Genomic DNA, 12,130 nt, shown 5'->3' on the forward strand with positions numbered 1-12,130 from the left:
ATCGTCCCAACTTTATCTTGCAAATTGCACACATGCGCAATATCTTTAAGGGAATACATATTTCTAAGGTATTTTCAAGCTTTATCGACATGCTCAAAATTGGTAAGACTAAAGCATTTCTTAATGTCAACGCTATTAATTAGTCATGACATAATTTTGGCATGCCCTATCGTTCACTCTTTTCATATTTTTTCATAGGTCGTCAAGGCCTTATTCTTCTCTCCTTCTGTCAGAGGTACTTCTTTGTCATTCTCAACTTTTATGAGAATTAGTTTCGATTCTGAATCGAAACCATCCACTATACCCCACAACCCTTTTCACCAATTGTGGTGCTTCATGATTAAAGCCCACATAACGTAGTTGGTGTCATTTAATTTCATGGGTATGATTGTGATCTTATCATTGTCATCAATCTTTTGCAAGGGTAAGAAAAATACATAATAGATGAGAGAAGAAAAAAGAGAGAAAGAGAAAGATGAGAGAGGAGAAGAATAAGCACAATCACAATTTTTCGTAGCCAAGCTTTCTCCAAATGCTTTCCTTCTTCAAAAAAGTCACTTGAGTCACGAACAAGAGGATGAATCACCCTTTGCAAAGGAGACACGAAAAACGAGGTGAGAATTCTTCAAGATTTAAAAGTCTTCAAGACTTTGATACCATGTAATGAAATGGTGGTCTTCCATAAAAGCACGAAAACTCACAAAGGGTGTCTATTAGAGACACTGCAAGCATAACCCATAAAAGGGTATAAATGGAAGAGCACACTAAAAATAATATTATTTTATTTTTCACAAGAAATGCTTAAGAAGCATTGAAATACAAAGGAGGGAGTCACCCATATATACAAGAGAAGAGTGAAGTGGGAGAACTCTTCATAAGAGTCATTGGACCTAGTCCAATGACTCCATTTATAGCCGTCGGATTAGGTCTAACGACTATAATGTTGGTCAACTAACTAGTTCAAAATGAACTAGAAAATAAAAAAAAGGAAAAAATAAATATATATTATATTAGTATTTTATTAATATATATATATATTATATTTTAATAATTTTTTGATGTCTACGCTATTAATTAGCCAAGACATGATTTTGTCGTGCCCCATCCTCCATTCTTTCTACTTTTTCTCAAAACAGTTGGGGTCGGTGATATGAACCAACAAAGAAAATCATTCTGTGTCTTCCACATGAATCCTTCTCCTCCAATCATTTCTATCCAATGCCATGTCCTCGGTGAGGTTCAAAGCATTCATATCCTTTCCTATCATCTCCATCCAAGTCTTCCTGGGCCTACCCCGACTTCTTTTAACTAATATATTTTTCTATTTCTCCATCCTTCTAACTGGAGCATCATTAGGCCTTCACCGAATATGTCCAAACCACCGTAAACGATTCTCTCTCATCTTATTTTCAATGGGTGTAACGCCTACCTTCTTACCTATGTCACATGGGTGCGGGCGCGGGTGCGGGTGCGGGGATTCGGCACTTCCAAAAAACCCGGGTGCGGGGGTGCGGCAGGGGCAAAAATGTAATATATATAAAGGGGGTCTGGGAATAGGCGGTTTTTTTTTCAAATTTTGCAGCTGTCAGCAGCTGACAGACAGCTGCTGCAGCTGTCAGCAGCTGACACAACAGCTGCTGCAGCTGTCAGCACAGCTGCTGTCAGCAGCTGACAGACAGCTGCTGTCAGCAGCTGACAGACAGCTGCTGTCAGTAGCTGACAGACTGTCAACATAATTTTTTTTAAAAAAATTTCAAAGCCCATTTGGGCAATTTTTTTTTTTAAAAAAAAAATGGACCTTAATGATCCTGGGTGCGGTCAACGCACCCAGGATCGGGTTGACCGCACCCGCACCCGCGTCGAGTCGCGTCGACGCGGGTGCGGCACCCTCCTAGTCGAATCCCTGTGACATAGCTTCTTACGTATCTGCTCGTTCCGAATCTTATCTTTTATTGTATTTCCACACATCCATCTAAGCATACACATCTCAGCTACACTCATTTTTTGAATATGATGTCTATTGGCAGCGCAACATTCCGTACCATATAGTAAAGCGGGCCTAATAGTCGTCCTATAAAACTTTCCCTTCAACAGCAATGGCATTCTACGACCGCACAACACTCCAGTTGCACTTTTCCATTTCATCCACCCAACCTTTATCCTATGATTTACATCTCCATCAATTTCTCCATACTTTTGAATGATAGATGCCAAATATTTGAAACTATCATCCACCGATATTTCTTGCTCACCAAGCTTCACTACACTCCCATCACTACTTCGTTGCGTACTAAACCGACATTCCATATATTTTGTCTTACTCTTACTCAACTTAAAATCTCTTGCTTCCAATGTCTGTCTCCATAATTCTAACTTAGCATTAACCCCAACTCTAGACTCATCAATCAAAACAATATCATCAGCAAACAACATATACCACGACACATTTTCTTGAATTGATCTCGTAAGCTCATCCATCACTATAGCAAATAGGAAAGGGCTTAAAGCAGATCCTTGATGTAACCCAACCGTTATAGGAAAATTGGTTGTCACCCCTCTACAAGTGCGAACATTGGTTACTACTCCTTCATACATATCTTTAATTATACTAATGTACTTGAGAGAAACACCTTTCTTCATCATTGTCTACCAGAGAACGTCCCTAGGTACTCTATCGTATGCCTTCTCCAAATCAATAAAAACCATATGCAAATCATTGTTCCTCTCTATTTCTCTCAATAAGTTGTCTAAGAAGATGTATAGCTTCCATAGTTGATCTTCAAGGCATAAAACCAAATTGATTCTCCGATATCATGACAACCTTCCTCAACCTAGACTCAATCACCCTCTCCCAAAGTTTCATAGTATTACTCATGAGTTTTATACCACGATAGTTTATGCAATCTTATATATCACCCTTATTCTTATATAGAGGCACCAAAGTACTCTTCCTCCACTTATTAGGCATCTTATTTGTCCGCCAAATCTTGTTAAAAAGATTTGTCAACCATTCTAAACCTTTCTCTCCCAAGCCTCGATAGGTATACCATCTGGGCCAACTGCCCTTCTTGATTTCATTTTCTTCGAAGCCTCTGCAATTTCTTTCTTTTGAATCTTGCGCATGAAGTCACGATTCATCTCATGAAAAGGAATGGACAAGTCTCCAAGATCCTGAGCATGACTTCCATTAAATAGCTTATCAAAATAATCTTTCCATTTCTCTTTAATCTCCTGATCTTTGACTAAAACCCTTTGCGTTTCATTTTTGATACATCTAACCATATCTAGATCCCTCGATTTCCTATCTTTCATCTTAGCAAGCCTATAAATATCCTTCTCACCTTCTTTGGTATCCAACTTGTCATAAACCTCCTTATATACCTTATCCCTTGCGTTTCAAATTACTTTTTTAGCTTCCTTCTTTGCTATCATATACTTCTCCAAATTCTCATTATCACGACTCTTAGATTTCTATAACACTCTCTTTTAACCTTAATAGCTAATTTGACATCCTCGTTCCACCATGATGTATCCTTACCTAGCGGTGCACCGCCTTTAGACTTACCCAATACCTCTTTAGCCACCTTTCTCATGCCACCTGCTATCTTATTCAACATTGATTCTGAATCCTCCTCGAAACACCAATCAACTTTATTAACTACCTGCTATGCAAACATTCCTTGTTTAGCTCCTTTAAGTGCCCACCACTTAATTATAGGATCTATCCTATGCCTATCCATTTTGCGGCATTGTCTAATTCTAAGATCTAAAATTAAGACTCTATGTTGTGTAACTACACTTTCTCCCGATATAATCTTATAATCGATGCAACAACCCCTATCTCTCTTTCTAAGTAGGAAAAAATCTATCTGACTCGTATTAACCCCACTTTTAAATGTTATTAGGTGAGACTCCCTCTTCCTAAACCAAGTGTTTGCTAAGATCATATCATAGGACAAACCAAAATCTAAAATCCTTTCTTCACCTTCGTTTCTTTCTCCTATACCATAGCCTCCATGGATACTCTCAAATTCATCCCTACTAATGCTTACATGTCCATTAAGGTCACTGCCGATGAAAAGCTTTTCTCCATAAGATATCTCTTGTACTGCTCCATCTAAATCTTCCCAAAATTGACGCTTAATGAAATCATCTAAACCTACTTGAGGTGCATAAACACTAATAATATTAATAATATTCATACCTAATACTAATTTAATAAGTAAAATCCTATCACCCTTCCTACGGACCTCAACTACATTTTTTATAAACTCACGACTCATAACAATCCCTACTCCATTCCTATTCCTATTTATTCCTGTATACCAAATCTTATATCCCCAAGGTTCTATCACTTTTGCTTTCTCACTTACCCATTTGGTCTCTTGCAGACATAAAATATCAATCTTTCTCCTACACATAACATCTACTAACTCTACCAACTTACCAGTTAAAGACCCTATGTTCCAAGTGGCTAACCTAATTTTATGGTCTTGGACTAACTTCTTTACCCTCACCCGTCCAACAAAGTGAGGGAACCCTTGCCTATTTGACACCACTCCCGGGCGCCGGTGTGACGCGTCGCTTCCGGGCGACGACCTAGCAACCCTTGCCCATTTATCACTGCCTCCGGGCCTATACAGTACAACGCGTCACTCAGTAGGGAACGCCGCAACGAAATTCTCATATTGGTTCATATTCATAGGGTATGACTAAGTTTTTATGCTGGCTGTCACCGGCCTACCGCAACCCTCTTCCTTTATCTGGGCTTGGGACTGACAGTGTATAACTAAAAAGGTATACACAGGCGGAGTGATTAATGCCTTATTTTTCTTTCTTTCTGTAAGAGGTACCTTTTTCTCATTTTCAATTTTTGTGAGAATTAGTTTTGGTTCCGAATTAGAACCATCTACTATTCCCCACAACCCTTTTCCCTAAATGTGATGCTTCATGATTGAAACCCACATCACATAATTTATATCATTTAATTTTACGGGCATGATGGTGACTTTATCTGTAACGCCCCGAAATCTTAACCCAAATTTTTGAGGATTTTATTTTTTTATATACAGCGGAAACCAGTCATACCGTAGGGCTAAGCATTCCAGAACATTACAGATGGAGCAAGACCAAAACATTCTTTTCATTTCAATATCAATGAAAATTAAGATCATTGTTCTCACACTATCCTTGGAACAGTAAATCCAAAATCCCGATCGAAGCCTCATCCCGCAGTCGCTCCTAAATCCAACTCTTCACCTGAAAATTTATAGGAATTAGACTACAACTATCTAAGTAGGAAATCCGAAACTTTTAATGTGGTACATCATGAATCCAGTATATGATATGGGTGTCCAGTAGGATGTTCAGTATATATCCCAAAAATAAACAAAGGTCTATGTCACACGGACTCGGCTAGGGAGGTGCCGCACCCGAGTCGACACGCCCTGACACGGGTGCGGACACGGGTGCGGCTTCAGACTCGGTCCGGACTCGGTCAACACCGAGTCAGACTCGGTCAACGAGTCAAGGCCGAGTCCGTCCACATTTTGGACTCGGTCAACTTTGATCGAGTCCAAAAATGTCCATTTTTAAGACAAAAAAACATTTTTTATATATCTTTTTTTTTAATATATAACCAGACTGTGCAATGCAGTTGCATAGTCACAGACTGTGCAACTGCAACTGCACAGTCACTGCACACAGTCTGTGACTGTGCACAGTCTGTGTGACTGTGCACAGTCTGCACAGTCACAGACTGCATTGCACAGACTGTGCACAGTCTGTGTGACTGTTTCACAACTTATGTAAAAATATGTATAAAACACGATAAAAGGTAACCCAACCATTTGAGGTAGCTAAATAAATGCTTTTCCAGTTTAAAAAAATACTAGTTTCACAAGTATTAGAAAAGCTAGCTTAAGAACTACCATAAAGAAATGGGAGTGCCAAATTGAAACTTTCGAAAAAATTAAGGTCATAGTTTTGGCTACTTAATTTACTGCAGACTTGAAGTTTACTATTACAAGTCAATTTAAATTATATCTGTACAATGATAATATCCTTTTATCTTATATAGTTTTGGCTACTTAATTTTAATTGTTTACTAGAATTATTGTTATATATATATATATATATATATATATATATATATATATATATATATATATATATATATATATATATATATATATAGCCGAGTCCCCGTGTCCAAAAATTTTGAAATTGCGCCGCACCCGTGTCGCACCCGCACCCGCACCTGCACCCATGTGACATAGACAAAGGTCTATTCTATGACAGTCAACAATTTACCAGAAATTAACTGACAGGTAACATTAATAGCAATATTTATATGTATCCCACCACCACAATATGAATCCACACAATTATTCAAAGAAATGCAATTATGACAATTCATAATTCAGGTATGTATTCACACCTCAAGGTACATCCATTATGCATAAAGAAACATTAAACCATACCATGATGCACAATTTTAGTACAACAAGACATTTAACATACATTGAAAGTTAAACATCACCCATCCACCAAACATATAACAATTAAGGAAAACAGATAATGTATGCATGTTCTAATGCATAGCAAGAAAATGCATGACTATGTGCAATGTATGATTTGTTCTGTTATCTTTCATTTAAGTTTCATCTTTCCATATGCATGCCCTATTAGATGCACACATCTTTAAGTTCCTCTTTTTAATTACCGTGGCCCGCGGATACACCAAACGGGTACAAACCCCGAGGTCAAGTAGGTTCCCAGGGTAGCTTAACACACAATTTGTATTTTATTACTGGGTTCCAACTTAGCCCTCGACCGATATCAGGAAACAGCACCATCCATCGGAACATTAGACCTCCATATCTAATGTCGGGGACACAAGGGACACCCCACGCCCACAAGTGCCACTTCCTTGGTACCATAAACTCACAGCTGTGACTAACACACCACTCCTGGGTAAAGTGGCGGACTCTCCCTAAAACCGTGGTCAGGAGAAGAACCTCAATATCGGGTTCAGGGGCAACAACGCTCACGGAGTTTTTGTATCCTCACAGTCTCCCCAAGACCGTATATCTAAGATTCTCATACTCCAGATGAGATATCCCAGAATGTATATTACACTGTTCTTATTCATTATATTTTTATTAAAGTTAATTCTTTAAGTTTGCAACACCATATGCAAAAGTAAAGTGAAAAGACTCGCATCCCCCCCTGCGAGAACCATCACGAGACTCCAGCCCGTGGAAACACATCGAACAGTGCAATATAGAACAATAATATAAAGTATGATTTTTGCGATGCAATGAAACAATTAAAGAAAAAGCCAACCCAAGCTCAAGGCTCTCCAGGCTTGTGATGATTCATCCAGACCATCGATGCATCATATGCAAAAATCATAACTTGCAATGTATGCAATAATACCAACATGATTCCAAATGCACATTCATTCATACCATTTTAACAATGTGCATGAGCTTCCACAGTCCTATGCATGTGTTCACCATCCATGTCTAAGTGCTTTCATGAAATCACTTAACACACATGCATTCATCCATCATCCATAAGCACATAAGAACATTTATACCCACACATCAATTTCATGTATGCACATGTACTTAAAACAAATCCATAAATGCACGATAATTAAACAAGTCCCCTCAATATAGGCACAGGAAACCTTTTCATGTGTTAACATCCACACACATGAACATAACCCAGATTCAACAATTGATACTTCAAGGCTGCACGCATTCATATTATGTATGCGCCTATATCAAAATAAGACCTCTCATACGAAAGATCAGAGAAGAGAGAAGGCTAAATGACAGCAACAAGAGAGGAAAATGTAATAGGTTGCCCCCTCTAGGTTGATCTCACTGTGTATAACCGGTTCTCAGTAAAGTTCCATAAATGCCTTAGCATACATCAAAGCCAGTATGTAACAGATCCCATTGTTAGATATTACCAAAAATCATTTTCAACATTAGAACTAACACCACCCCTTCAAGGATCTTAGTAAACCAATTTGTCATTTGCATAATCTCTAAATAAAATTTTTAGCCTAAAGCTCACCTTCAATCTTTTCTCGAGCAAAATGTTTGTCCAACTTTATGTTTTTAATCTTGTCATAATAGACCGGTCTAACAGATTTAAATTGTGCTTTTATCTTGTTACTTTAACCTGGATTTGCCGATATTAAAATTACACATTTTGTTGTAACATAAACAACAGATATGCGTTCATCAAGTATTATGAGAAGATGTTGTAGATATAAACTCCTGCAATTACAAAGGCCATAGGCCTATTCTCGGTCCAAATGTTGACTCTTCCAAATATGTGTTGCTCCGTGTTGCTCCTTGCTACTACATGTAACTAAATGTGACCCCAAATACAAGCAACATCCTAGTATAGACATCAAATATTTCACATGTTACTAATTCTACAACACAACATTGATGCCCAGTTCATTCACCCCATTCTTGGTTCTATTTCAATATAATATGCAGGATTCAATTAACATGATTGAGCAGTGAACATATCCACCCAAACGGGTAGTGACGTATTACAGAAAACGAACTCTACAGCCCTACTAGAGCCTGCTAATCTCGAACCCCACATGTGCATGAGATAAGTCTTCACATGTTCAGCAACCAAGTACAGGAATATCAGAATAATAAAAAGAATACAGTACAACCTACCATAGATGTACGTTACATTGGAAATACAATTTATGTAACATGTTTAGAAATATCGACAGTAAACGGTTGCAGTTGAAACAGGTTACAATTGAATAATAAAGCTTTATATTCGGCCAAACTAAATACTTAAAAATTCTGAACATCTTCAATGTATAGTATGTATGGTTTCATATCATGTTAGGACAACAAAAAAACAACCAAACAATGTACATCATTATGAATGATCTATCTTATGCTGCCATTACATATAACTGTTTATAATCATAAGGGAGAAATCGACCTACACAACATGAATGAGTTATTAATCATGAAATCAAACTCCAAAATTAACTCGTGAATGACACTTGGATCTATAATAATTCAAACTCGTTGAAGCAAACATGTACATGTTTATCATCCTAACGGAGCAATTGGTTTATACATTCTGAAAGGGGTTAGTGAGCATGCATTAAACCTCCCAAAAATTAATTCATAAAGACACTTGATTTTACAACAATTCAACTTGTTGAGGCCACTTCTCTTTTACAATATTTTACGCAGATTCAGTTCATGTGCATTTCCATGTGGAAAACAACACATTAACAAATCTTTGATCATGCTTGGAGTTCAGTAAATCAGATGAATATCCATAGAAAATAGGCAGACATATCGTGAATAATATCATGGCATAGCAGAAAATGCACAGCATGCCTGTGTTTACAACTAAACTGACTAAGCACGTATCCTGAGTGTGTGGTACTATCCGACAAAGAAAAGCAAAAATTTCAAATAAACAAAATTTGGAATACGTAAGCATCACTAAGCCACCTTAACCCCTATAAGGTGCAACTCGGTTATACATATACAATTAACACCGGGAGTTCGTAACCTTGAAAATTTCCATGGGACCACATCCACACCCATGCAGACTACTGAAAACCCTTCGTTTACTGGTTTAGCAATAATAGAGATCGAACATTTCTATCAAGCATTCCTCTTAGCGGTAACAAAAATTGAACTCAACACCCCCTTCACAAAGTAAATTCGAAACCCCCAAATCCAAGAAATTGTGATTATCGGTTTAGGGTTAGCATTGGCCCTAAGCAGTCGAAGTTTCCCCTTGACCAACCCACGCACAGGCGGATTCAATCCATGCTCCACACAAAAAGAGGCAGAAAACCTACCTTTCCGGTGCTTTTTCCTATGATCGGAGACTGCTATCGCGAGACGATGGTCGGTCGACTCAGGTAGCTCCTGCCGCCGTGAAGGGCGTGATCGGGAGGCTGCTGTCGATGGTCGGCCTGTTGTTTCCACAGCCACGATGCCGATCGAGAGGGTGATGAGGAGATGCGGCGCTGGCGCAATCGCACGCAGGGATGGCAGAGACGAGAGGGAGCCGAGAGAAGGAGAGCGTGAAAGAACGAGGGAGAGAGATGAGGGATGAGAAGAACAGGGGTTCGGGGACCCCTTTTTGAAGGGGGCGACCCCCGAAAAGGAAGGAGGTGGTTTGCCCTTCCCCTCGTTTCCCGACGGCTAAGCATCCCTTTCCTCAGCCTCCTCCTTAACAAGTTGTGTTAGGGTTCTCTCAGAACCCTAACGCTCTTTTTATCGGGCAGCCCCTTATCGGGCTCCCCCTTTTTTTTTTCACTTTACAGGGTGCGGGTCGGGTCCGGTTCCGAGCCCCACGACCCGTGACTCGAGATCCAACAGTAAAGTGGATCCGGGTCCGATTCTGAATGTGGATCCAATTATGTTATAAAGGTGGATCCACAGGTTGGATCCAAATGGGTCCAACTGTGAATCAAACCCAAAATAATTTTAATTTATTTCTTTACTTTTATTATTATGTATATATATAATAATTTACATAGGCATGATTCTTATGGATCCGGGAAGCGGATCCTAGGCCCAAAACGCATAAATCCTACTTAATTGCGTAAAAATTTGCATAAAATTTTCGGTTATTACATTATCATTGTCATCCATTTTTACAAGGGTGAAGAGGAGAGAGAGGTGATGAGAAAAAAAGAAAAGAAAAGTATGAGAAAAAAGAGGACAAGAGCACAATCACGATCTTTGTGTTGCCAATGATCCCCCAAAAGCCTTCTTTCTTCAACTAATGACACAAAAAACACTTGAACCACGAACAAGGAAATGAATCAATTTTTGCTAGAGAGGCACAAAAAACGAGGTAGTAACTCTTCCAAGATCTATAAGCTTTCGAGCTTTGATACCATGTAAGAAAATGATGGTCTTCCACAAAAGCTCAAATGCTTGTAATAGGTGTCTATTGAAGACACAACAATCATAACCCATAAAAGGGTATAAATAGAACTCAAAAGATAAAATAATAAACTTTATTTCATTCACATGAAATGCTTAAAAAGCATTATTACAAAGGAGAGGGGATAACCCCTATTTATATACAAGGAGAGAGTAGGAGAGAAGAGCTCTCATAGAGAGTCGTTGGAGCTCGACTCTAATTGTAGTAGTTGGACTAGCTCCAACTGCTATACCAACTAGTCAAGATCTAGTTGGATCTTGACTAGTTTAAAGTCTAGTTCAAATCGAGCTAGACAAAAATAAAAATACACAAAGAAAAGAAAATAAAAAAAAAATAAATAAATAAAAATTATTATATTATTATATTATATATAGTTACATTTATATTTTTAACAGTTACATCATGAATGTTGAAGCCATAGCAGAAAATGTTGGCATCAAGCTTATAATTAGTTGTTTGCTATGAACTTCTATGGTAAATTAAGAACATGACTGCAAATGTTGTTTATTGACCTATTATAACTTTACTTTTCTAACTTTTAATCTCCATCCAATTCAGGTTGGAAGTCATTACCATTTTGGTGAAGTGAACCCATACTTGGTGTTTGATAGGGAAAAGGCCAAGGGTATGCGGCTTAACATCCTGGCTGGAACAGCTGTTCGATTTGAGGTAAGAACTTGTCTAGTTCAAATTTTCAATGTAGTTGCCACGGTTTCATTTTCTTTGCAGTGCTGATTATTATATTTGGCTAAGTGTTGATTCCCAAAATGCCATTATATGGTAGTTGCAACAAACAACAAATGTATGAGATAGCTGTTTTCAATTCAGTGTCTATAAAGGTCAAAAGCTTTGCCAACTTCTATATACTAGCCGTTGTTATTCTTGAACTTACTATAAATCTCAGTTGTAGCCTTTTGTTTTTTTTTCAGAGAAATTAATTAACTTTAGTTTCTCATTATTTTTTATTGCTGTATTAAAATTAGATAGCACATAGAAGACTAATTTGCTTTTTAATCACTTTAAGAGGGATTATCTTCCATTCTCTCATCTCTTAGAGTAATCCTTTTTCATCACTTAAAAAAAAGAAGCAAAATTCTCTGCTCCCAAAGAAATTATCTTCACTCTTCAAAAATATTCAAACTGGCTCTCT

The 12,130-nt window shown here is 38.0% G+C and overlaps 1 protein-coding gene across 1 annotated transcript in view; it reads left to right on the forward strand.

Moving 5' to 3' along the window:
- Positions 1 to 12,130, forward strand: part of URE (urease) — a 181,110-nt gene that overhangs the window by 90,574 nt on the left and 78,406 nt on the right. The window contains exon 6 of the mRNA XM_090001615.1: positions 11,539 to 11,649. Within this exon, the coding sequence (XP_089857741.1) occupies positions 11,539 to 11,649 (111 nt within the window). The remainder of the gene's footprint in view (positions 1 to 11,538; positions 11,650 to 12,130) is intronic.

The sequence above is a fragment of the Nuphar pumila genome, chromosome 3 (genome assembly GCF_984573655.1).
Source record: "Nuphar pumila chromosome 3, dmNupPumi1.hap1.1, whole genome shotgun sequence".
Lineage (NCBI taxonomy): Eukaryota > Viridiplantae > Streptophyta > Magnoliopsida > Nymphaeales > Nymphaeaceae > Nuphar > Nuphar pumila.